Source organism: Parambassis ranga, chromosome 9 (assembly GCF_900634625.1).
Source record: "Parambassis ranga chromosome 9, fParRan2.1, whole genome shotgun sequence".
Taxonomy (NCBI): Eukaryota; Metazoa; Chordata; class Actinopteri; family Ambassidae; genus Parambassis; species Parambassis ranga.
The window spans coordinates 8,689,514-8,714,797 of NC_041030.1; the positions used below are offsets into that span (position 1 = coordinate 8,689,514).

A 25,284-nucleotide genomic window follows, 5' to 3' on the forward strand; every position below is an offset into this window, starting at 1 on the left:
AGGATCAGGCCTAAATAAGATCTCCTTCGGTGGATGTATATTGCTGATTGTTTTGCAGCTGCTCCATACAAAAAAGGCCAGTCCTGGCTTGCCATAAACCACCTCAGTCTCCTTTCAGGGAGGTCTCTCTGTAGACTGCCTTTGTTTCCAAACCGGTGATGGACATGGCAGCATTCTTCTGCGTCTCAGCTGCAATCACTTCAAATGGACCTGTTGACGTTGGTGAATAAAGCACACAGTGCTAGGAGGAGGAGTAAGAGGAAGCGGAGAGAGGAGCTCAAAAGGTTGGTTGTGCAACCCATGCCATGGTTGAACAGCTCACTCACAGCACTATGGTGAGCCAGAGTCGGGTCCGTAACAATCTTTGCTTTGGCTTGGGCTGAAGCCCAGACGGCTGTATGCACAGATCCGTCTACTCCAAGGGTTTTACAGCTACTGGCTCCACTGGGTAGTACTGTTGTAAAAATATTGTTGTGATGATTGAAGGCTGGAGGCAGCAAGAAAACTAATATTTACTTGTGTTGGTGCAGGGCTTCACCTGAGCTACATGATGACAGCAGTCATTACAGTCAATGATAAGACACCACAATCTTCTCTACATTTTTCCTATCAGTAAAACAGGGAGGGGGGGCAGTTATAATGAAAGCAAACTGTCCTCAGTGAAAAGTTTCAGAATAACTTCCTGTTGTGTGACAGCACAGAATGAGTTTATGGTGTTTTTGTGCCACATTACAAATCATTATTGTTATAATGCAGCGTTTAATAGGGTTGTGGTTAAAACTATTAGTCTAACCATTTCAAACAGGCCCGGGTTTGTGATGCACTCACAGCCCATCTCACAGTGACGGCTCAGAGAAAGTTATCATACGGAGTACAGTAATTGTTACAGTAAATGGGCGGAGCACCGGGACTTCATAACACACCAGTGACGGCTCAGCCTGAGTGTTTGTCGAGGCGGCGGGAACACATGCGCCGTCCAGGCTGGTTTAGTCTGCTAAGAAGCTACTAGTCCAATTAACCCAGAGGAGGAGGAGGAGGAGGAAGAGGCGGAAATCCATCTAGACAGTTAAACTAACTTGAACCTCTCTGCGATGAATATGAGCGCCGCTCCGTCACATCATGACGATCTGACACGACAGCCCGCCATCAACAAAACAAGTTGGACCAGGAGCAGCGCGCAGTATGAGTGAGACACACCGGTGTGCTTCGAGCGGTAGCTGGTAGTCGCGATCTGGACTCTCTCTCTCTCTCGCTCTCTCTCACACGCACACACACAGAAACAAATAAGCCTTCGTAAGCTCCTGCAGAGTTGCTGCTACAGGCCGCGTCATCTGGCGAGTTTCCTCGGACTGTCGGTGAAGGTGGATCGTCAACATGGAAACGTTCACTGATGTGCTGCTTGTCACCGCCAACGTCGGCTCTCTCTTTGACAATGTAAGTAGACCGATGAAACTAAAAGTACACCCCACGCTCCCACAGTGCTGCCTGCCGGAGGATTAGACTCACGGAGGTATAAGTAGCCGCCGCGGTGCAGGAGGAGGTGAGGTTGTACCTTGAATGGGCTCCACTGCTGCTGCTAGCATACATCTGTGGTACGAGGATGTAACAAGTGTGCGCGCTCTCTCTCTGTGAGGAGCTGTCATGAGCTGTGTTATTTATCTAATATCACCTGTGGCTGAGTATTCGCCAGCTGTCAGTAACACGTGCTCAGTTATCAAAAGAAAAAGTCATTATTACCTGTTTCACGCGTCACGTGACCCGCGTTCAGGCTGAGCAGACTGCAGGTTAGTGATGAGCGAACATCACCAAATATGGACAGACGCTCAGAAACATGTGTGTAAAGAACATATTTACTGAGGTCACACAGGCGTCATTATGGAAAAATAAAAGTTTTGAAATCACACGTTGTAAATTTTGGGTCACTCAGCAGTGTTTTCACCAGTTTCCTAGGTTACTATAGTAACACTCATCACAATCTTTCAGCATGTCCCATCAGCCCCAGTTTAAAATCAGTGGTCACGTTTACACAGGGAGGGACAGTCAGTTTATAGTGTCCTTATCATACTGCGTAGCATTTAAAGCTTCACTGCTGTCACTGTGTTTCTATACTGTTACATAAGTTGCAGCTTTCTTTCCATAGTTTACACTGAAACCTTTTTTTACAGGAATAAAGTGCTCAGACTGTACTTTAACTGTTCTAAACACATGTCTAAATATCCATTTATGTGACCAGCGCTGGCTTGGGAGTGGAGGTGGAGGGTGGAGGGGGGGGGGGGCACTTTGACAGGAGGAGGGCTCTTACGCTCATGGAAATTTGGCTCAGGACCATATTTCCGGTTGCCAGACTTAGCTCCAGTGAAAATATGTTAGATCCCATTGTGGGAGATATGTAAACAGATTACTATCTCTCCCAAGGGACTTAAGCTTTTCTACTTACTTAGCCCCCCCCTTATTTCTATAAACAAACACTCCTAAAATTCACCCAGCCTTTAGGATAAGACCAAGACCTTAAGCACTGAACAAAGTCCATTGATTTGCAGCACTGGGCTCGCTGAGCATCCTGTCAGAGCTAGCTCAACAAGCACCACTCTATATCCAGAGCTGTAAAAGATGTATTTGTTCAACTTTCCCTTTATTCACACAAGTGATGCAAGTTACTGGAAGATACACGTCACACACGCCAGTTTGTCCAAGAATTATTCGACAGCTCAGAACAACAAAGCCTCAAAGCGTAGTCACCATGTTGAACTCATAAGTTTGAAATACAGCATGAGATTGTTGGATCAGATGTTTTAGATTTTTCTGACCTGCGATAAGTTGGCATCATCAGTGTTCTGCTGCATGAACTTTGTTTGATTCTGTGTTCATATTAGTAAAGAACGTGTTTGTAGCCCAAATGACGTGAGAGGAGTCCTTCACGGGACAATGGCTGCTCTGCTGTCATCCCTGTCATGCAAATAGACTATGCAAAGTCATTTCAGGTGCTGAGCAGGTCTAGTACAGGATTTTAAATCGAAACTGCACTGCGAGGTGAATTTTGACGAGTTCAAGATGGGTGTTTTAGTTTACTGCTTCTTACAGCTTCTATAAAACAGCCAAGGCAGTGTCAGCCTGAGGAAAAGAACTGTCCACTGTTCTTCCTCTGCACTTGTAGTCTTTGCAGCCTCTTCTCGTCTTTAACAGCTTTACAAGAACCTTATTTGTCTTTCCTGTTGCATTAACACTGCTGTCTTTTATTAAGGTTACAAACACTTTTTGTTCGTTCAGGAAATTTGCATTGCTTTGTAGCTGTAATGTTCCCTCATCCCCTTCACAAGGCCATACTGCAGGAAAAGTAAACTGAACTTAGTGTAAATGATTTTTTGTTGTTGTTGTTGAGGTCAGAATCATTATTTTTTTTATTCATGTGTTAGTGTCTACAGCTTTAATGGGAATCTAAGAATCAGCCTTGTTTGACAGATTGCTGTGTGTCAGGTGTCAGGTGTATCTCCCTGCTGTTCTCATGCATGTTTTACTGTATGCTTTACTGTCAACTGGGCATGCAGTATTCAACACACCTTTACAGGCTCTGTGTTGATGGTGGCCTGATTGTTAACAGGTGCAGCTATACTTGAATGACAGTACTCACATCCTGGAACACACAGCCAATGAAACACACCGGGTAGTATTTCCAGGGGTTTTTTTCTGTTTTAACTGACTCTTAACTTCCTGACTTGGACTAAATGTCAAAAAAACTTTAAAATTTAAATCAAACAAAAGTAGATCAACTGAAGTCAAATAATCAGTAGTGATCTGTGGGTATGTGTCCATTGAGGGCATCATTTTGTGGCAGGTTTATTTAGGCCATTTTGTAGGCAGACAAACAAATGATAAACAAGGCCAGTCCTTGCTGCCTCTCCTGCTCTGGGGAAAAAAGCCATAGGCCCACCCAGGTGCATTCTGGTCCGCTAACCTACCTAGGTGCCCCTAGTGACACTAAATCCCAAATGTACAAAATAAACTAGTCAAAATAAACTTTTAATTGAATAAACATTCCGATTCATCCCCAAAATATAATAAAAATAATCAAAATGAATAAACAAACTACCAAAATCCTCCTCCACTGCTCCTACACTGACCTGTGTAACTTTTTTTGTTTTTTTAGCAACTTTGATACTTCACTTCACCACGCTTCATGTTTCGGTCTACCGCAATAACTTTCTTGTGCTTTGACACTGACTCAAAGGCTCTTATCTGCCTTCTATAAATCAGCTTGATAATGGCCCTAAATAAACTGCATTACGCACCACTTTGTGACCATCACTTCTTCCTGTTGTGGTTCGCCTGCTTTTCTCTGGTAGTGGGATAATAGAGATGAAGCCTTTAGGGTTTTTTTTCCCAGAGATTATGATCAATGGTTAATTATTTTTATAAGCAGGAAAGATTTAAATGAGCCATTCTTGTTGTTGTGTAGCTGCAGATGCACAGGTTAACACAGATGGAACTGTCGAATGTTTTAAGGCACTTAAAGAAGACTTTTTTTATGATGTGGTTTTTTAAGGCTACCTATCAGATTGTTTGTGGAGGTGCCACAGATCAGTGAATTCAGTCTGTCTCAATGCCTTCTGAGTGAACATACATCTAAGAGGACATACGGAATAGAAGACAATATGTGTCACTGTCAGCTTTATCAGTCACGACAGACCATAAACTGACAGGTGGACTGCGGCCTGTTATGAATGGGAGTGACTGTTATTAAACTAATAAAGTGTTTTATTGAAATAGGTGTTTGTTTAGCTTCTTTAATAAAACATCACTTGTCAAGTTCATACAGGTATCCCACGGTGAAATGCAAGTTCGGTCAATATCTATCTTTCCAGGTTGAAGATCAGATATAGTAGTAATGCTGACTGTGTGATCTAATGTACTTGTTTAATACAGTGATATCTCATGGTCAACTGTGGCTCAATTAATAGTCATTATTATTACATGAGTAATTTTACTCTGTGCTTTGTCAGGCATCACATATCAAGTTTACAGTCTCTCTATAAATTTCTCTAAAGATTTTTGTCCTCCTCATTTCTTTCAGGTTGGAGAAATTCAACATGAATGGTTACAAGAATTGTTTAAGGTAAGCCTCTTGCATTAATAATTCATCATCATTTCAAATGCATGGTATTTCTGCTAGTCTGCTGCACTTCAGGCAAACAAACACCGAGTTTGCTCTCATCATATGCTGACCTCATTACATCAGTGACATCCCAATATACACAAGCGTTCCAAGTTCCTGCGGAAAACTGATAAAACTGCAACTCTGAATGACCTCTAATGGATAGGTCCTGATCCTGTAACACATAGCACTGACCCTCTTCACTCCTCAGTACTGTAGGTAATGTAAGCCTGTAGATTAGACTGAGAGGTGTTTGCTGTGTTTTTGGACAGACCATCCACAGCCACAAGCCGCAGTTCATCGCCTTGCACTTCCAGGAGGTGGGAGGGAAGGACTACATGGTCAACATGGGCCATGCTGAAAACTTCTTCCGGTAGGATTATAGTGCTGATAATAATCCATGATACCCTTCTCCCTTTTGTTTGTGTGTGTTTTATGCACCAGAATAAGGCTTCAGCAGACACATATTATTCTCTTTACCACACTGCTAATCCTTCACACTTTGCTTTCAAGTATCTCAGTGACCTCTTGTCTCTGCTGTTCTCAGGAGCATTGAGTCCAGTGAGGAGATGAAGGACTTTGACAGAGTCTGCATTTATGTGGACAACCAGTTCCAAGCAGAAGACAGCTTCACGGTAAGACTTCTCAGACAGAGTAGTTCCACTGTGCTTCCACAAGATGGAGCACTTCTCCACGATAGTGCTCATAGGAAGCTGGCAGGTTTCACTGTGCACTGCTGTTGAATGAAAATCAGAAGCTGCTGTTGATAAGTTTGTTGACTCAGTGGAGGACTTTATATGTGATTGCTTTGGATTGATTCACAACAGCTTCCATTTTGTTGCACCTAACTGTGCCACATCACCTATAATGAGTCCTTTGCTGTATGTTCTTATTAATAATAACAGAGCTTTTGATGCCAAAAATGTTACTATGTGACATAAGAACTGAGTTTAATAGAAAAACATTTTTATTTTTACATGCCTGTAATTCATTTGAAGTGCATTTTAATGCATTTTGCATGCAAATATATGTATTCACACAGTTTAACATGATGATTTCCTTCCTTGTGTTTAATACATTGGTTGTTTTTTAATGATTAACACATTGTTTGTTTACAGTAGGTTAATCAGTGCTTCCTGTGTTTGTGCATCATTCTTTATTTAAACTGCAGAAACTTTAGAGTGCTTAAAATGAGTGTGTTGTTCATGTGTGTGTGTGAGAGTTTGCCTTTATCGGTTCATTGGGGCTTCATACCTCAAGGTTCACTGTGCAGTCTCAGACAGTGCACAACTGCAGTCTCATGTAAGTGACATAGATCTCAAAGATATAATATGAAACAATGCATTTGTCGTTACACAGCACGGGCACAGAGAAAACAAAGATTGGTTTGATAAGTCACTCATGGCGCTACCTACATTTCTTAACGTCATGTGTTGTTGAACCCAGTGCCCGATGCTGGTGCACTAATGCGGCTAAAGTGCCATTACAGAGTTGTTGGTACGGTTTTCACGTCATGGGTTCAGGCTCAATCTTCACACATGTCATGAAAGTCATTCCTTGCATGAACTTCTTCTTTTTTTAACCCTAAGTAGTAGTTGTAGGCTTCCATTGTCTTTCTTGGAATTAAACTGTGTTCGTCAAGTTTGTCAACATTACATTAGGAGCACCTTTCCAGCAGCATTAGTTCCACCCCTCCAGTTGAGAAAAGTGGCTGAGTATTCCTATTAACCCTTACTCCTCCCAGGTGATACTCTCACACTGGATCTGTGACAGTAGGGGTCAATGGCTGCATGTGTAGACTGAAGGTGCATGAAGTAAAAAGGAGAAAGTCAATGGCCAGGTGTGGGGCAGACAGGCCAAAGTCAATACATTTAACTCTAGATTAAAACTATTGATCCTAGCCCATTTGTGCACGATAAATAAAGTGTGTTGGGGGGGGTGGAAGACAGCTGGGACTAAGTTTCCCCTGCACTCCAGTGTTTGCACCCTTCTCTGTTTGCCCTGAGAGGGTTGCAGCCCCCCCACCCCACCTCATGCCTCATTCTCATTTCGTCTGTGCCACCTGCATTGATTTTCAATTTGTTTCCTCTTGGCTGCAGATCATCAGTTATATAGCCAAGAGAGAGTTTGGGGGGTTCTCCTTTCAGAGGGGCAGCAGAAGTAGAGGGGGCAGACTTGCATGCATTCCCAGTACAAATGGTGTTTTGATAAAAAATCACTTGTAAGTCAATATTTTTTTATTAAACTGTGTACAAACCTGATTGATGAAGATAGGTGTTTGGCAGAGTATGTGGTGGAGAATGTGTGTGTGTGTGTGTGTGTGTGTGTGTGTGTGGTTTGCTGTATATAACATTGTTAACAGTCCAACAAAAACTAGGCCAAATTTTCTATGCATCAAATATGGTCTTGGAACCCTTACAAAAATCAACATTTTTCTTTAATCATTACAATAGAACTTTTTATTTAACCTCTTCAGTCAGCTTTGTATTCCAGTGTTAAGTTGGCCGTTCTGTCCGTCTTTCAAATCCTTAGTTTAGACAAGTTTTGTCACTAATTGCCGCTCACTGGAGCTGATCACGGAGACACTTCAATTTTGTTAAATGAGGATGACTTTGGCACTGAAGATAAATGATCTGTTCAGGGAGAGATCTCTCATGCTACAGCTGAACGTGTGTGTGTGTGTGTGTGTGTAGTAGGGTGGTGGGAGGGGGGGGTCGCAGAGCGGTCCGTCACGCCCTGAGCCTCCTCTGAGTGCTGGCTGATTTTTCTTCGGCCCCCAGTCACAGTAGCAGCGCTGGCAGACAGCAGGCCTACTGCTTAATACCTTTTAAATGGTTTTAATTTTCTGTCTTTATTGATTTCACAGGGCATGATTAATCAGATCAGTGGAGCAGGCAGTTAGTACATTAAAAATTGTCAGCCCCATGTCAGGGATGATTGGGCACTGAAGTGTGTGTATAAGGGGGCAGTGTGTGTGTGTCTGTGTGTCACTTGTTCACTTGGAGCGTCTTTATTCTCTTCGGTTTCACGTATCTATTATATGCAGTTTTTCTTAGTCGTTCATTATAAGCTCCTATTAACAATTCAGCTAAAGGTAATAATATTGTAATATTGACAATAAATATAATGTAAGGCACCTATCCAGGTTGTGTCTTTGTTTATGTTTGCCTAACCAAATGTCAAAATGTAATTTTATAGTGGTATATTTCAAGTTTCTTTTAGTATTTGGTATTTTTGGGGTACTTTTATTTGATGTTTAAAACTTCTCCTTCCTCACCACAGGCTTTGGGGAGCATGTACTTCATCCACAAGACACTGAAGAACATCTATCAATATGACTTCAATGGTAAAAGCTCCTTTTTATAATGTTTTTACTTAATTTCTATTAGTAGATACTTTACAGCCCTTGGACACATCCCTATTGCATAACCCACTGTGTTGATAAATGGCTCCTTTTTTAAGTAGCAGGGGCACTGTTATATATGTTTGGAAAATTTCTTTTTTTTTTTAATTCAACACATTTCTCTGTGTGTATAATGACAGTTCGATGACTACCCCTCCTGGCCAGATATTTGCAAAGAACTTGAATTTAAAGTGGAGCTGGTATTTTGCTGCTGCATAGTCCAGTCACGTTAGGTGTGAAAAAGCTCCTCAGAAAAGCTTATGGAAGGACCATAAACATCCTGGAGCTGCCAATCGCTGCGTGGCCCAAACCAGATTGTTGTTCACCAAACGCAGTCTAATGGCCTGCTTATAGATTCTCTCATCACGTATGCCGGTCTGATGAGGTTAACACCAGTTTATTGATTGCTGTTTGCATGTTTTCTCACTCTTTTACATGTCACCTCCCCGGCTCTGCCTCTCCCTCTCGCAGTTAAGGATTTTAAAGCAGTGGTGGGGCAGAACAAGTACGTGGGCTCTCTGGACAGGGTCACCACAGTGGAGAAAGAAAAATTCCCAAAGAATTTCTGGCCTGATGTGAGTATGTATGAGTGAGTGTGCATCTGTGTGTGTGTGCGTGTGTGTGGGGAGGGGTACACATGGGCCAATGGGAGATGTTGGGATAAATGAGTCTGCTGGGGTTGTAGGGGCTGTCTGCCACCTCTGACAGGGAGATGAGATAAATTATGTGCAAGAATCAATAATTATCAGTTTGGCCCTTTAAAGACACAGCTCACTGCTCCAATTTGTCTCTGTTCCAGTTCAAGTGGTCCAGAAAGGGATTCATGAGGACCCGCTGGATCATACACAACCAGTACGTACTAAACAAAACACTAAAGTCACCTTCACACGGACATCACAGGGGGTTGGACTCCACTCGCTTTCAAATTTGATCATTTGTTGACTTTTGTGGAGTTCAGTTCTTGGAAAGAAAAAAACCTGTCCTCTTATCTGTAGTAGTTATGTCTTGAAAAATGTCCACAACCCTCCTGTGATATGGTGCTACATTGAGAGACAATGTGTTTGATCATTGTGGTAAACCCAGATAACCTTTACCCCAGTTTGTTAATCAGCTCAGCTCTGTGTAACATTTCAGCATCTTTAAGCACATTGTTTGGGTTTCCAGCAAATTTAAAGATAAGTCAGTACCAGCACAAAAGTAGCCGCACACTACCTGGCTAAAAAGGAAATTGACATTGAACCTGGACATATTGATATTGTTTTATAACCAGTAGTTTATAGGCTACTGTAGGCAAGAAGTTTATTACATCAGCTGTAAATCGTAATAATGTTGGTTGCCGTTGATGTTTTTATAGCCTCTGCTGGTAAACTCAGCTGTTTACTGTAAAGACAATGTGTACCAGATTCTGGACGGTCTTTACGTGTGTTTTGAAAGCTCTGAATTTAGATCAAGCAGGGTAACACTTGCAGTGCTGCTGCCACTGCAGCCTGTTTGCTGTAAACTGTAGTCACTATTTGCTTTACTGTGTTGCTGCCTGAGTGTATTAACAAAAAGAGCCCACACTCCCATGTGCCACAATGAGTCATCGCAGCTCATTTGTTGGATGCACATTAATTGTTTTCCAGTGACAGGCAAAGAAAAGGAGTGGACGCTCGGCGCCAAAGACAAATGTGCTTGTTTGTGGACATTAACATGAGTTTACACACTCACTGATAAGAACGCTCCTTCTGAGTGACACCTGTGTTGGTACACACGCCCACACACAAACACACAATCGCTTATCTGACATCAGGCTTTGGGTGTTATCGGATTCCTGTTTCCTGTTTCCTCCTCATATTTTACCTGTGTGCTCCATCGCAGAGGTCTGGACCTGGTCAATGTCCACCTGTTCCATGATGCCTCCAACCTCATTGCCTGCAATTCCAGCCCTTCCATTTACTCAGCCAATCGCAAAAACGCTCTGAGATATGTCATCAACAGGTCAGATGTGCAGCTATGAACAGCTGTGACACTGTGGCACAATGTTCGGTTAGATTTTATTTATCTTATGTTAGAATCAATAGCCTGTGTGATACCTGACTGTATTATCTCCCTCCAGGATATCAGACAGTCACTACACTCCTATGCCTTTCTTTCTGTTTGGAGATTTCAACTTCCGTCTTGACACACTTAGCCTGGTGCAGGTAACAGCATTTCTCCTGAAGGTGAAGAGACACGGAGGTGGATCTACATTATCTGTTAACTTTAATTTGTGTTTCTGTGACCAGCATCTGTCCACTGCAGCTGATGTTCAGACAGTGAAGAAGGACAGCAGTAATGAAGTTGAGAAAATCATATGCGAGGAAAAAGACAATGACCACCAGGTGCTTAAAACAAAAAAACCCACATACCAACCTTTATATTCTGTATATATACATTAAGCAGTTTACCTGTCCTCATCTCACCTGCAGGTGCTGCTTCAAATTGAGGAGAAGCTGTTCGCCTACCTGCACCAGGCGGTTTTTAGAGAGGACAACGGCAGAGCGGTGAGAACAGAATGTCAGCATTCACTAACTCTGATCCATCTCTGGCATGAGGTCTCTACAGATCTGTGGTCAGATACCGTCAGCGGAAATAGAGTCTTATAAATGACAGTGAAGTAAACAGAACAGCGATAACTTTAACAGTAAACTGGATTTTTCCTGCCTGCTACAGTTGAACTCTAATGTTAGGACATATTTTCCACGTGTTGACACAGCACTCCTTATCAGCTGTGCCTTCTTTCCATCAGCTGCTGAAATACGACAAAGAAGTTGCAGCCTTTCATGATGTCATCAGGGAGGAAGACATCACGTTTCCACCCAGGTAGTAAAACTCATAATAACTTCTGAAAGTAAACAGACATCACGTATAAAAACACCATCATTCACATGTGTTTTTTTTGTCTTGTCTCCTGCTTAGCTACCCCTACAGTGAGGAGTACAGTAAACCTACTCAGTACATGAACACCCGCTGCCCTGCCTGGTGTGATCGCATCCTCATGTCACATGCTGCCCAAGACCTCATCCTCAGGGTCAGTCACTGATTTTTGAAGTATAATTAATATTAACTTCTATCCAGTACTGCTGTAAGTTTGCTCAGTACTGTATGCATTTAGTAGCATAGTGTGACTGATCTACAGGCGCCTCCTGAGGGGTTTCTATCCAAAATATATGCCTCAGTGCTACATCTATATACTATATTATAACATTTGGAAAGCACGGCATTCTTTGTTCTAACTGCAAGAGCAGAGGCCATTTTCTGCCATTTTCACATGTTTGAAATTTGGACAGAGCCTCTGTCCCTCTTGCTACAAATCCCAAAATGACACCACTGATGGTAAGAAAAGTCCATTGTTTCCCAAATTCCCAGTCACCTTTTGCACCTAAAACAGCAAGTAGAGATAAATCCACTTTCACACATGATGCTGGTTGTGAAGGGTGTTATCTATTATTCCATGTGTGGGCATAGCTGCATAAAGTGTGGTAATGGCTGCCACCCCCAATGTTAACATAAGGTGATAGAAAACAATACGTTTAAGATTCATAGTTAAATGTTTGGTTCTGTGTTAATATGTCCAGATGTAAATGATGAAGTTTGTTATTTTCAGAGCGATGAAGGTCAGAACAGTGTTGTTTATGACACGGTGGGTCCGAATGTCTGCATGGGAGACCACAAGGTAACAGCTTGAATCGCATCTATATTGTGAAGGTAACAGATTAGCCATGTGGACTGACTCTTATGTGTTTTTGTATTTACAGCCTATTTTCTTGTCCTTCTCACTGAAGACAAACGACCATTGACTGTGGTGCTCCTTAAAGGTATGTGCCAGTGTGTGTGTTGTATTACATGTGGAAGTCTATGTGGTGGTTCCAGAAGGCAGATGCTGTGTGTGAGAGTGATCACAGTAATCTTGGCTGTGGTCCCCAGAGAGCCATAACCATGCTGGCCCAGTGGAGTCAGGATATGAACTAAGATGAAGTGCCTGTGGGACACAAGCGCTCCTTTGTGTCCAGTGTAGTTGGAGCAGAGGCGATCAGCACCTTTCACTGATCTATGTCTATTGAATCTTCTCCACTGTCACTAAGGCTGCACATTAAGGGCAACTCGTGCCAGATTTTCATTAATTACCATGCGAATGGTCGGCCGGAGAGACATTCGTTGTGCAGGACAGCATATTGGCATTTTTACGGCCATGATTTTGTTTTGCTGCCGTTTTAAATGTATTTTTGAAGGATTCACTGCTTTTTTATGACGACCCTTCTTCAAAAGGCTGCAAAATGATGAGACCCACATCGCAAACTTGAAAGATGCTACAACCAGTTCACATTCCCTCCTGTGTTTTCACAGGAGGGAATGTCTTGGGATTACTCAGGATACATTCAGATTAAAAAGAACAAAATGTGACAGTAACATAACATTAAGTTATGACCACAGGAAATGGCTTCATTTTTATGGGAGGTTGTACTTTGATTGGCTTACAGTGGCATTTATCCAACACAATGCACTGTGATAGACACAAGATATATAGTGTGTGTGTGTTTGTGTCGGCTGCAGGTCTACAACCACACCATCCATAGAGCTCTGCCACAGAGGGTAATCCACATGATATCTACCCACTACAACTGACCCATCAGCCACCCGCAGGGCTCGCCTCAGCCCGTGCTGTGGACTCTACGTTCTCACTTCTGATCTTACTGTCATATATGCAGCTGCACAGATTTCTGAACAGAAGCAGTTTTCCCAAACTCTCCACTCACTCGATCTGAAGTCCGTTATCACAGTCACTGAGTCTTTTCCCAGACCTGCAGCCACGCAGGTGGGACCTGAACCTTTACATGGATATGTTCATGCAGACGTAAATTTTAAATTGCTGCTTTTTTCTGCCTTTTTTTACAGGCTAAGCTGAAAAAATCCAACAACTTTGTAAACGTGAAAAGTGTAAAAACTATTCTCATTATTAGATTTGTAATATCAAGTATTAGATCCGAGTCTTTCTGGCTGCATGCTTTTCTGCCCTTATCATATAGTCAAAGTATTTATTTACTATCATCAGAGTGGAATGTGTTTATCTAGGTCGCCTGTGTGGACATATTTAGCCTGATGTCCTCCACAGATAAAACATAACTTACGAAGGAGTAAATGTTGCTGCTTCACCACTGCAGCACCAGCTCAGTTCAGGTAGTGACTGTGTAGAAGTGACACTAGACACACAAACAGGCCGTGCAGCATGAGATGAATCAACATAACATAGAAGCAGCATGTGTTAATCATTTAATTTCTTTCCAATGTACTAACTGTACATTATACCAAGTGCTTTATTACACAAGCTGCAACACAAAACTTCCATGTTATCATTGTTTGCCTATGGAGGCATTTCTTCTACCCCCTTCCTCTTCTGGCTGGAATAAACCTCATTTTATTGCCAAAAGAATTAAACTGTAGGTGTTGACTTACAGCTGTAGTGAAGGAGTCTGGATGTTTTGAACCTCTGTGCAGCATTGTCAAACACTTCAACATTCACTTCCTCATAATTACATGGTTACAATAGTATGTAGTCCAAAACAGACAAAAATAGAAATGTTTATAATATACACTACCGTTCCAAAGTTTGGAGTCACTTGGAAATGTGTTTTTTTAAATCAAAAACAATGAACATAACATTAAATTAATCAGTCGGTTAATGTGGTAAATGACTATTCTAGTTAGAAAAGGCTGATTTTTAATGGAATATATACAAAGCTATACAGAGGCCCTTTTCCAGCAGCCATCACCTCTGTGTTCTAATGGTACGTTGTGTTAGCTAATCGTGTTTAAAAGGCTCATTGATGATTAGAAACCTCCTGTGAAAATATGTTATATAAGTGTTATGCTGATCAGAGAAGGTGTAGAACTGGCCTGGTGACCCCACAATTTTTAATGGTAGTGTGTATATAATTTATAGTGGAACTTTATGCAGCTAAAGTGATTACACCTGACACATCAGAGAAAAGCTGTGGTCAGTGAAGGTAAATCGAGTAGACCTAGCTTTCCAATCAACATAATAATTGAACATAGTTCTAAACCTACAAGTGAAGACCACAATAATAGGTTTTTCTAATTATTATCTCGGAAAGAAGAACTGAATAACTGAATTTAAAAAAAAAAAACATGAACAAGGATACAGACCTGTTTGGCAACTAACAACAAAACTATTCAGTCAAAACACAAAAGAAATTAGCACCCGCCCCTTTAAGATGGCATATTAGTTATCAGTTGGCCTGGTTATAGTGAAGACAGTGAATGCAAGGTCTTGATAATACAGCACGAAGGTGGGAGTGTTATTATGGGTGCATAAAAATGTCTGGCAGAGAAGGAATATTGTAGAGTATAAATTGTAGAGTATAAAAAACAAGGTAAAAATGCCTGTATGCAGGTGGCCCAGTATGTTCTGGATATAATATCACTCCACCTGCTGCTCCATGGGACAGAAAAAGTAGAGCAGCAAAATTAGTAAATTCCCAGTTAAGCAGTAAATCATTTGTAAGTGATGTTGCACAGGAGTACACTCACTTCAGTTTAACATGTACACACAAAGCACTGCTTTGATGTTTTTATTTCCTCGGTTCATTCTCTCATACTGTAGCACCAGTGGAGTAATACATTTTTATTGTGTGGTGTTTTGTGTGGTGGCTTTAATACTGACTAATTGAGTGGATTTTAAATATGTTTCTTATTGTATATTAATTTGTTTTGAGTGTTTTGTGAAACTTACACAGCTACACTCCCTGTATTGATACCAAAATATGTTTTTCATATTCATGTTTGTACAGTGGAACTGTAGCCTCAACATTAGCAGTGTGTGTTAGAGATTTAATGTTGTCACAGAAAGGCCAGTATTACCTTCACATTAACTCTGGTCAAACACTACATTGTGATATTTCACTTTTGTAAATAAAATGTTACCCTCAGAAGCATGTTGCTTTAATGTTTTTTTCATTTGGTTAAACAAGTGTAAGAAGTGCGGCCATATACATCTGCATTGGTCTTATTTCCTGGATGAAGGCTGACAAACCTGAAAAGTTAGATACAGTCACCTATGACAGACTTCAGCCATGTTCAAGAAAAGAGTGTGACATGTAATAAATATCATTTTTAATTTTCCGTTACTATAATTTTTTCATTTAATAATGTTTACATAACGTGACTTTTTTGTGGCTCGGGCTTAAATCGATGTAGATTCATGCAAAACTGAAAATGTGCAACACGGGCTGCACATCACTGTACTCTCTGTAATACAAAAATAACTAAAATAGGCACTATAAAGCGATCCCCTGGGCTCCACCAATCTAAAACCTGCTGAGTGTGTGACTGATTCTCAACCTTATTGCTGTTTATTTTTAGGATGTTTCAGTGGCATCTCAGACAATAGGAAGACGAACAGAACAGGTACTTTTAAGTATTATCAGTAGCTCTAAATATATGTTGGTCGACATACCTGTGAAAGTGTGTCACTAACATAATCACAGCTACATGTTTGGCACACATTCAAACACGGTGCTGTAGCCGTCTTTCAAATACAAAGCAGGTTCGTCTCGGCAGCATTCCTCAACTTCTTTGACAGAATCGTCAGGCCTGATGTCAGCTGAATGAACCACATGCAGGCTGAACTCGGTGATCCTAAATTGTGAGCGAGCTGGTCTGTTGGTATTGATTTTGTGTTGAAGTGGCTGCATGGGGGTCATTGTCTTCAATTAAGCCATACCACACTAGTAAATCACAGAAGATTTGACCCTTGACCCTTGCATTTACTCTTCAGCTTTTGTGCCATTGCGCTCCATGTTTCATTTGAATTTCACAGCTAATACACTGACAGAACACACACACACAGATATATATAGTATCTTTTATTTCTCTGTGTAGGTTTGTCATGACAATCATGTTAAAAAAAAACTAGCAACTAACTAAACGAATGTGATATTATTCCTTAGAAAGTTGTTCCCTAAAATTATTATAACTCTTTGGATTATTAAAGTGAAGAATACAACACTGACATTTTCTCAGAGCTCATTTATGTCTTGGAACATCTGACTGTGTCAGCATGTGCTGCGCTCATCGCAGAGCTGTTAATTGTTTATGTTTCAAGTATCACAGCCGAGATCATTAAACAGATTGATCATTTACTTTTTTTAACACATCCTAATGTATTATTTATTTATTTTTTTTAGTATGGAAGCCGGTCAGGTTAATCTGTGAAAAGGCACCCAACACACTAAACCTGCAAGTGTAAGGGGTTGTTTGGCAGTGTTGTCACTTCTTCATAATATTTTTCTAAGAAGCAGAAAATAAATTTTTCTCCTCTAGAATTACATATATTTGTTGTCTTCCTATTCAAATAATCACAGTCGTATTATGTTTTTTTTAATATTTTATTTTATTAGTATTACCAACAACATCATGCAGCATTTTATGTTCTCATATTCTTACAAAATTATTACAGCATATTTTCATGTAACAGTATAACAGCGGAAATGTACAGTGAACATTTTCAGCTCCGTGTTTACATCCTGTTTGATGCCTTCATGTGCTTTTATTTTGGCCACCATGCTTCACCTGTTAAATTTCCAAATAAATGTTTGTTAACGGCATGCCCGTCTGCTGAGAAGCGTGCGTGCGTGCGTGCGTGTCAGACATGGTGCGGGCCGAGGCGCAGCACGTTGAAAGCCCTGCGGTGTTTGCGCAGCAGCAGTCGGATCTTGTCGTCGTCAGAGTCGGGGTCCAGAGGCTTGTTGTACTCCTCGTCTTCCATCTCGTTCTCCGACACGTCCCCGCCCTGTCCCGCGTGGCTGGCCTGCGTGGAGCTCGGCTCCGTGGCGCTTTTCTTCCTCCACTTAGTGCGCCGGTTCTGAAACCACACCTAAAATCACGCGCAGACACAGACTCATTTATAATGCGCAGGCGTTATGTTATGACAGAAGTTGTATTGCCTAACCAGTGCGTCTTGTTTAAAGACATAATAACTGCTGCAAAAATATGAAAAACATCCCCATGACCCCATTTTCTGCATGAACCAGCAGCTGGTGTGTCATGTACCTGCTCACAGGTGAGGCCTGTTCCCATAACCACCTTATGACAGCTCAGGTTTTCGTTTTCTGTTCTTTTGTGAGTTAACAAATGAGCAGCTGTTTCAGTTTCACATAAAAATGTAAGAATGTGCTGTCAGCCCCACCTTGACTTGTGACTCTGTCATTCCCAGAGAATACGCCAGTCTTGCTCTCTCTGGTCCAGCCAGGTACTTGGTCTGCTCAAAGGTTTTCTCCAGAGCAAAGATCTGATGGCCGCTGAATGTCGGTCTGGTGTGTTTCTTCCTGCTGGTCATCTCTCCGAGGGGACCGGTGCCTGGAAGGTGTCGCAGCAGAAAACAGTCAACCTGAGCATATTTATATAAACCATGATGGAAACAGTCCTACACTGAAATGGGGTGGTACAAATAGTATCAATAAGTGTGGGTAATATTTTGAATAACCAGATAAAATGCACAGACACAGAATATTAGTGTTAAATGTAGAGGATGTTGCTCATACATCATCGTGTTTAACATTTAACACTTAGTTACTGTGAGCTATTCATTTTAAATTTAGACACAATTTTTGGAGATCTATATCTAAAGTGTAACTCCTCCTGTTGCATCCTCACACACATCTGGATGCCTAGCGTGCAGTATGTTTGGACTCACTGTTGCTGCACTGCTGCCTCCCTCCTCTCCAGTCACAGCTGCTCTCTGCCCAGCAGCTCACACTGCGAGCCTTCATGTGGCACTCGGCGCCAGGCTTGGAGAAGCCGCCCAGTGTGGAGTTGTAGTCTCGGTTATAGTACATGGACGTGCTGCTGACAGAGGGTGCAAAGCCCCCCATGGTGGAGTATCCAGATAGCAGGGTGGTGGTGCCCGTGGAGCCCACACCCACCATGGAGCGGCTCAGGATGTCACTGATGCCGTGAGGCGTCCCTGGCGGCAGCTGGCTGTTCAGGCCCGGGTTGAGCTTGTAGAAAGAGTTGGGCACTGAGTACTGGCAAACTGGTGCCTTGAGTTCTGAGGGGAACTGGTTCAGACTGTTGTTGAACAGGAAAGACCCCTGGAGGTTTGGATCCATGGGAAGTGATGTAACTTTAGCCTCCAAGTATCAGCAACACATCCGATAAGATCCAAAAAGACCACTGATGGTAGAAGGAGGCGGCGTTTGGATTCAGGGCCACCTCTGTCTCCAGATATTCAAATTAAAGTCACTAAATGCAGTGTCCTTGGTGTCTGTCGTGCAGAAAAAGTTCAGTGTCGCCTTCCTCCTCTTCTTACCCACACTTTGGGCTGTGATAGCTCCATATCTGAAGTCTCAGATGAGCCCTCTGGACACAGATTTTAGTGTTCTCCTAAAGACATGTGCCTCCTGCTGCCTCTCCTCTCAGATATCATAAATAAGCAGTATCTAGAAATGGAGTGGCACCTTGATAAAGATAGGCCACATTAGAATGCAGTCTGGGATTGGCCTGGGTCTCACAGCTTTAATGGCCTTCTATTGGCTCCTTGGAGCAAGCCAAGCCTTTTATTGGAAGGCAGCAGATTAATAGTTTTTTGAACAGGTGGAGTGGGAACAAGTTGATTTTTTGATGGCCTGCCATGTCTGACCAAGTGTGATGCAGCTGGAGGAGGAGGAGGAGGAAGAGGGGGAGGAGGAGGAGGAGGGTTTCCAGGTTTAAAACCAGAGAAATATAGTTTTTAAAACGAAAATATATATATGATTCTATAGTTATATATTTAAAACAATGAAATGTAATTATATCTATTAATATGCTATAATTTGTACATAACAGTAAATGTATGCACTAGTACAAAAGGATAAATGGTGCATGAGGATTTGAGTAAGTAGTAATTTTCTGTAATTCATTTTTCTTTAATCAGTATTATTTAATTAAGTAGCGCCTCATATAATTCAGTAACCCCTTTTGGCAAGTGTAATTTTTTGACTTCTTCACCTGACATCTTTTAATAACAATGCTATATATCACTGTTACATGTATGTTAACCTCTGTGTGTGATTTAGGTTTCAACAGTGTACTGTTTGATGTTTCATGTATGAGTTATAAATGCAGCCTATAAATCTCTGACTCATATATTGTGGACCTGTATCCGGAAACTCATTTATGGTGCTTTGTGTCTCAGACTTGACTTCGGTTTCTTTATCTGATGCAACAGTTAGGGTAGACGTTTCCTCTCAGTCAGACCCTCTTTCCCAGAAACAGTCCTTTTGTTTGAACTCATTCACGAGAATATATTTATCACCTGGGTGTATTCACATGATTTAGGATATTTTAATAATTGACAGGCTTTTTTTGTACATTAGACCTATATATAATTTTGTTTCATTTATATTTTGATTTTTGAGTTAAGCCCATAAATGAAAGATATTAAACTGCAGGACACACAGAAACTATTTTGTGTAATCTCCCTTCACAGTCATGTGTAGGGAGATTGTGTAAGATATATGTAGCAGGAATTTCCAAGAAAAAAAGTCATGTAAAAGTTGCTAAAAGCAGGTGGAGTTAGTAAATTTCCAAAGGAAACTGTGGATTTATTGTCATGACTTCATACGGTCACATGCTCCGGGCTGCCAGTGTCCTGTAGAGGGCGACAGATCTGGTTCAAACTTTAAGCCTCTAACAATCAATGAATTCTTTTACCCATGATCTCATCACATATATATGTGTGGAGTTCAGATAGTAGTTTGAGGAAATGGGTCCAAAATGTTGGTGGAATTTTCCACAAATCAGGATGTGGATGTGGTCTTATAAACATTTAAAGGTGCTATATTCTATGGCAATATTGGGTACACTCAGGCATGAGAGTAGGTGTGTAAATATTAGAGTCACTCAAACTGAAAATAAGTGTGATGATTGTGTGTTTTAGTAAAAAAAATATCTGCAGAAATACAAACATTGTGTTTGGATGTGATTAAAGATCACAAGACCCACACAAAATGAAACTGAAACTCTAAATATGCAGCAAAAATCAGGACCTCACATTGCAGTTTTATGCTTGTATTGCTGAATAAATGGCCACAATAAAGATACACAGATATCTAAGCAGAATAGTGTTGAGCTTCCTGTAAACTTCTCAAAAATTTCCAAAGTTTGGTCCCTCCCTCGGTCCCTCCCCCCTCCCAATGCAGGAAACGTATGTGTTTTGAAAGTGCACGTGCGTCCTGACACTTAAATCCAGCAACACTCCCACTTCACAACAATAGACACTAGACACACACAGAGGAGCACATCTTCAGTCAGCACATGAAAACTATTGACCGCCTTTTGAAGATGGTGAAGAGTGGCGGCGGGACCTCTGGTGAGACTTTTATTTTTCACCTTTACTTAGAATTTTATATTTATAATACAGCTTTGATTAATGTTGTGCTACTCTCTTTAGATTCTTTTTTTTTTTACTTTTTTTCACTTTTTAATTTTAATCTAAATTAACAAAACCGTTGATTTTATGTTAATGATATACTTGAGTGTATATAATTTTTTCCAAAATATTTTTAAAAATTACAAAATTCTGTCAACAAGACCCAGAAGCATAAAAATAATCAAATACCATAAAAGAGATCATTGAGAAATTATTAAAAAAGTTTGGACTATTTACTGTAAATGAAGAGATCAGAGAATTACCTCTGATAATAAACAGATCCAGAGGCTTGTTGATTCACAGTTGATTATGTGGGAGCCACAGCACCTGGTAGGCTGTCAGTTACTGCTGCTTAGTGTTTTTTTACGTTGCTGCTAGTTTCGCTATTACATGTTTACATTTTTACCTGCTCTCACTCAGGTTTATTGATGATATTAAAGCACATGATTAACTGAATCTGGTTGTTAAAGAGAGGAGATATGGGCAATATATGGCCTCTGATTGGCTTTGAAGATAAGGTGGCTGTGTGTAAAGTTATTACACTTCCACCGTATTAGATTTTCTGATAATCATTAATCAATAACAGCATTTATTAGCATTGGTTTTTGTGTTTATAAGCTGATGGTGTTGTGCAGCAGATTCGTGACAGAGCTTTTGTTCCTTTGCTTCCTTTAGTTGGATCAGTGATGCCACACAAGTGTGGCTCGCACTGCCTCGGCCCTCTGACCTTCCACTCTCAGGCTGTTGGAGTCATGGTCCACCTGAGCCAGGGGTCTCGACTGGCAGAGAGGAGGGCAGATACATTCAGGAACGGCCTGGTGTTCAGCAGCCGCCAAGTGAAGGTCAACGAGAGGATTCACCTGAGAGTGTTGAAGGATGTGTCTAATTGGCACGGAGCCCTGCGCGTCGGCTTCACCACTGTGCCGCCCTCAGACAGGTCTCTGCCTCTGCCCGGCATGGCCATCCCAGACCTCACCAGAAGCCCTGGGCACTGGGCTGCTCCTGTGCATGAACTCTGCTGTCTAACAGGTTCAGAGCTTGAATTCTGGGTTTCTGCCCATGGCAGCTGTTATGTCTCAAGCAAGAACAGCATGCGACACAAGCTGCTGACAGGAGTGGACATCAGCCGACCACTGTGGGCCATGATTGACATCTATGGACAGACGTGCTCCGTTTTCCTCCTGGGTAAGTTCACTGTGAGGTTTTGTTTGCAGCACAGCATGTTGTCGTTAGATGGTTAAATGAGTGAATGCCTTGTTGACTCTTCATTGCAGGCTCAGAGCAAAAGAGTCTACTCTGCACTAAACGATCCTGTCCTTCAATGGACCCCCTCCCCCCACCTCACAACACTCAGTCCACTCTGAGTCCTGATGTGTCGAGGCTGAGTGAAAACAGTGATGACTGCATCTCCTGCTTTGACATGGAACTCCCAGCAGGTAAAAAAGCGCCCCCTCCAGTCAGTACTATCAGTTTACATCAGCTGCTGAAAAACAACGTATTTGACTTCACTCTTGTAATTGTGATGCTTCTCTTTAGACACGTTCTGTGTGGTGTGCATGGTGAGAGAGGCCAGAATCACTCTGCCCTGTGGCCACCGGTGTTTATGTAAGCATTGTGTCTCCAAAGTGTCCCAGCAGTTCGGCGTCTGCCCACTGTGCAGACATCAGATCAGTGCCTGATCAGTGGAGGGGAGGTGTGTACTGCAGACTTCTGAGCTCCAGCAATCACAAAAAACAGTCTACGGACTGTTTGGCCATGCTGCCTCTAAATGAAGTCCAACCAGGAAAGTCTGTCACATGCACTCCTCATGTGTAAATGTTGTACATCACATGTAATATATAATGTACAGGTGTGAGTGGAGTATTTTCTCATCGTGTGAAGTGCATTATTACTTGAAAAAAATGTGAAAAAATGCACTTTTATTGTACTAATCAGTCGGTGACTTATAAAAATATTTATTGCACCTAGAACAAAATGTGAAAATTCTTGAAAACATGCTTAAAATACTGTATAATATAAAGATGATAATATTCTAATGTATTTAATTTTTTCAATGTTGATTGTGTAAATATTATTAATAATATATATTTTTAACCTTTCTATAATTGTTGCCTGAAAATTTGTTTGTGCCAACTTTGTATTGTAAAAATTTTTTTTATGCTAAAAAAAATAAAAATAGAAATACACAATTTCTTGTCTTTGCCCCTTGTGTCTAATAGTACACAGCAGTAAAAATAAATGATAGTAATCCTACGAGAAATAAGGTAGACATGTGCGCATGGAGGAAACCTGCAGAGCCGGTTCTAGATAAATCTAAATGTGCAAATGATTGCTCTGTGGGTTTTTTGGTGTGTAAATATTAGAGTCACTCAAGCTGAAAATGAGCGGTGATTGTGTGTTTTATTGAAGAAAAACACACAATTACAAACAACAATGTGTTTGGGCGTGCTTAAAAATCCGAAGACACTGAAAAAAATAACGAAACTGAATTCCTAAATATGCAGGACAATGTATGCTCATAAAATCTCAATAATCTTGAACACAATGTTTACATGATTGTATCCTTCTATTGTACCAGTTGACACCACGTGAAGGTGAAACCATCAGCTAGTTTCATTCTTACGTGTTTACAGCTATATACATTTCTTTTATCTCCTCAGTTATCGTCAGTTAGTAAGGGATTAACAGTGGTATACCAAACGTGTTTTTTTGCTGCCTTGAAGGCCAAATTTTGCTGATGGTGCAAGAAATTAACACCATCAGCAAAGAAGTGTGCCAAAACTCACAAACGGATTAATGAACATGTGAATCGCGCAGTTTGTTTTGTGTCTTTTTGTACAGGCTGTTTTTGCTGACTTTTCCTGCCTGATTGGCATCAAATAGCAAACAGGCTTTGTCTTTTCTACATATTGTGATGGCCTCGTTTGCATGTATAGATTTGAGTGGAGGTTTCGACCTCAGCCACCTGCTGTGGGTGGTGATGCACATTAAAGGTTTTTGGTTTATTTCTTTCCATGAACAGCTGCTGTCTCCTCCTGGCTGTGCTCTTTAACTTTGGTTAGAAACACAGCAGTGGATGCACGTCAGTCCAGTGTGAAACCCAAATCATTTGGTGACCTGCTCTTGTCTTGTTGTTTTCGGGACTTATGGAGATTGACAGATTGATTACTTGATAATCAGCAGGACTGAATTTCTTAGAGCACGGCAACTTGTTTTTCTTCATTATAACCTGCATGAAGTCCTTCCTTTTCTGTAGTGTGTTAGGAGCGGTGTATGATACAGATCTATCAAACACAGTGTGCACACTTGTTGACATGACCTCAGTTGTTTATGAGTTAATGTGACCTTTCAACCAGTTAGTCAAAATAAATGCATTTAGAATGTAATGTAGTAATTATATATTTATTGGAAATGAATGCATTTTAAAAAATCCATATAACGGTAGATATAGGTTATTAACTAGGTTTGATATGTATTATATTATAAGTATTTACATCCAAATTCCAAAGTCTTTCCTTTGTTTATACCAACGTTTCAAATTTAAGCTCGTAATTGCAAAACTGTCTCTAGGTGCTCATTTGTGAAAAATGTTATTAATCTTCTAGTCTGATTTATATGACATTTAATTAAAAATAACAAGTCATAACAAAAAAGTCTAAACAATGTAGATCTTGCTATGACAAGAAAATGAGACAAGATGTTTGAACCTGTTTGACCTGTGATATCTATGAGTTTGCTTGTTGACTGTGGCGACATCTGTCTGCACCTCGTAGAATGAAGCAGATTTCCTGCACTTCTCTGTGGTTCCACTAAGGGGCAGTGTGGTGCCATTTACTGTATGAGTCTTTGATTGTGAGGTGAGAGGATATTTTTGTAATGTAATGATTTCTATTCAGAAGGAAGGCTCTGTTTATGTATAGATGGCCCAGATCATTAGACCTTCATTGTTATACATAAAACTACTTTTATAGTACATAGAACTTCCATCTTTACACAGTTTCTTGCTCCACTGGCAGAATGGATAGAAGGAAAGGTCTCTGTGGAGTGGTTTGGTGATGCGGTCATTTCTGGGGTCCGACATGACTCCACACCGAGAAACACCGAGGTGTGACCTTTGCTTCCTGATCTCACTGCCAACCTGTTAAATATTTATCTTGGCACAGGGAATCCACCAGGCATCTGTGGGCTACTTTCTCAGGACGGGGACACATGGGAGTAGGAACTGACTGATAAACACCTCAGAAGCTTCACATAGACGTAGAGCTGATGTGGACGATTACACTT

At 41.1% G+C, this 25,284-nt stretch overlaps 3 protein-coding genes across 4 annotated transcripts; 2 read left to right on the top strand and 1 right to left on the bottom strand.

Annotated features, from left to right (window-relative positions):
- Positions 1 to 937: 937 nt before the first annotated feature.
- On the top strand, positions 938 to 15,523 carry inpp5l (inositol polyphosphate-5-phosphatase L). Its single transcript, XM_028414944.1, has 16 exons — positions 938 to 1,434; positions 5,069 to 5,110; positions 5,422 to 5,522; positions 5,697 to 5,784; positions 8,432 to 8,495; positions 9,024 to 9,127; positions 9,352 to 9,404; positions 10,413 to 10,532; positions 10,651 to 10,735; positions 10,820 to 10,915; positions 11,003 to 11,077; positions 11,323 to 11,396; positions 11,493 to 11,604; positions 12,181 to 12,249; positions 12,332 to 12,391; positions 13,128 to 15,523. The coding sequence occupies exons 1-15, from the start codon at positions 1,375 to 1,377 to the stop codon at positions 12,371 to 12,373; spliced, it is 1,185 nt and encodes a 394-aa protein (XP_028270745.1). The 5' UTR covers positions 938 to 1,374; the 3' UTR covers positions 12,374 to 12,391; positions 13,128 to 15,523.
- A 1,447-nt stretch (positions 15,524 to 16,970) lies between these two features.
- nkx6.3 (NK6 homeobox 3) lies at positions 16,971 to 19,019 on the bottom strand. Its single transcript, XM_028414779.1, has 3 exons — positions 18,286 to 19,019; positions 17,779 to 17,948; positions 16,971 to 17,466 (listed from the first exon to the last, which is right to left on the bottom strand). Exons 1-3 carry the CDS (start codon positions 18,698 to 18,700, stop codon positions 17,236 to 17,238), a joined length of 816 nt encoding a protein of 271 aa, XP_028270580.1. The 5' UTR covers positions 18,701 to 19,019; the 3' UTR covers positions 16,971 to 17,235.
- A 1,812-nt stretch (positions 19,020 to 20,831) lies between these two features.
- Positions 20,832 to 22,977, top strand: LOC114440859 (E3 ubiquitin-protein ligase NEURL3). Of its 2 annotated transcripts, none has more exons than XM_028413442.1 (4): positions 20,832 to 20,940; positions 21,673 to 22,185; positions 22,275 to 22,436; positions 22,537 to 22,977. In XM_028413442.1, exons 1-4 carry the CDS (start codon positions 20,886 to 20,888, stop codon positions 22,677 to 22,679), a joined length of 873 nt encoding a protein of 290 aa, XP_028269243.1. In that variant the 5' UTR covers positions 20,832 to 20,885; the 3' UTR covers positions 22,680 to 22,977. The 2 variants fall into 2 exon arrangements, with proteins under 2 accessions (XP_028269243.1, XP_028269244.1); XM_028413443.1 differs by having other exon boundaries at positions 21,676 to 22,185.
- The last annotated feature ends 2,307 nt before the right edge of the window (positions 22,978 to 25,284 follow it).

Coding starts and splice junctions, on each gene's coding strand:
- inpp5l (XM_028414944.1), top strand. CDS start 1,375: ATGGAAACGTTCACTGATGTGCTGCTTGTCACCGCCAACGTCGGCTCT. Junction 5,785..8,431: donor AAGCAGAAGACAGCTTCACG/GTAAGACTTCTC, acceptor TCCTCACCACAG/GCTTTGGGGAGCATGTACTT. Junction 11,397..11,492: donor GACATCACGTTTCCACCCAG/GTAGTAAAACTC, acceptor TCTCCTGCTTAG/CTACCCCTACAGTGAGGAGT.
- nkx6.3 (XM_028414779.1), bottom strand. CDS start 18,700: ATGGATCCAAACCTCCAGGGGTCTTTCCTGTTCAACAACAGTCTGAAC. Junction 17,949..18,285: donor GAGGCAGCAGTGCAGCAACA/GTGAGTCCAAAC, acceptor GACACCTTCCAG/GCACCGGTCCCCTCGGAGAG. Junction 17,467..17,778: donor TGACAGAGTCACAAGTCAAG/GTGGGGCTGACA, acceptor GCGTGATTTTAG/GTGTGGTTTCAGAACCGGCG.
- LOC114440859 (XM_028413442.1), top strand. CDS start 20,886: ATGAAAACTATTGACCGCCTTTTGAAGATGGTGAAGAGTGGCGGCGGG. Junction 20,941..21,672: donor GAGTGGCGGCGGGACCTCTG/GTGAGACTTTTA, acceptor CTTTGCTTCCTT/TAGTTGGATCAGTGATGCCA. Junction 22,437..22,536: donor TGACATGGAACTCCCAGCAG/GTAAAAAAGCGC, acceptor GCTTCTCTTTAG/ACACGTTCTGTGTGGTGTGC.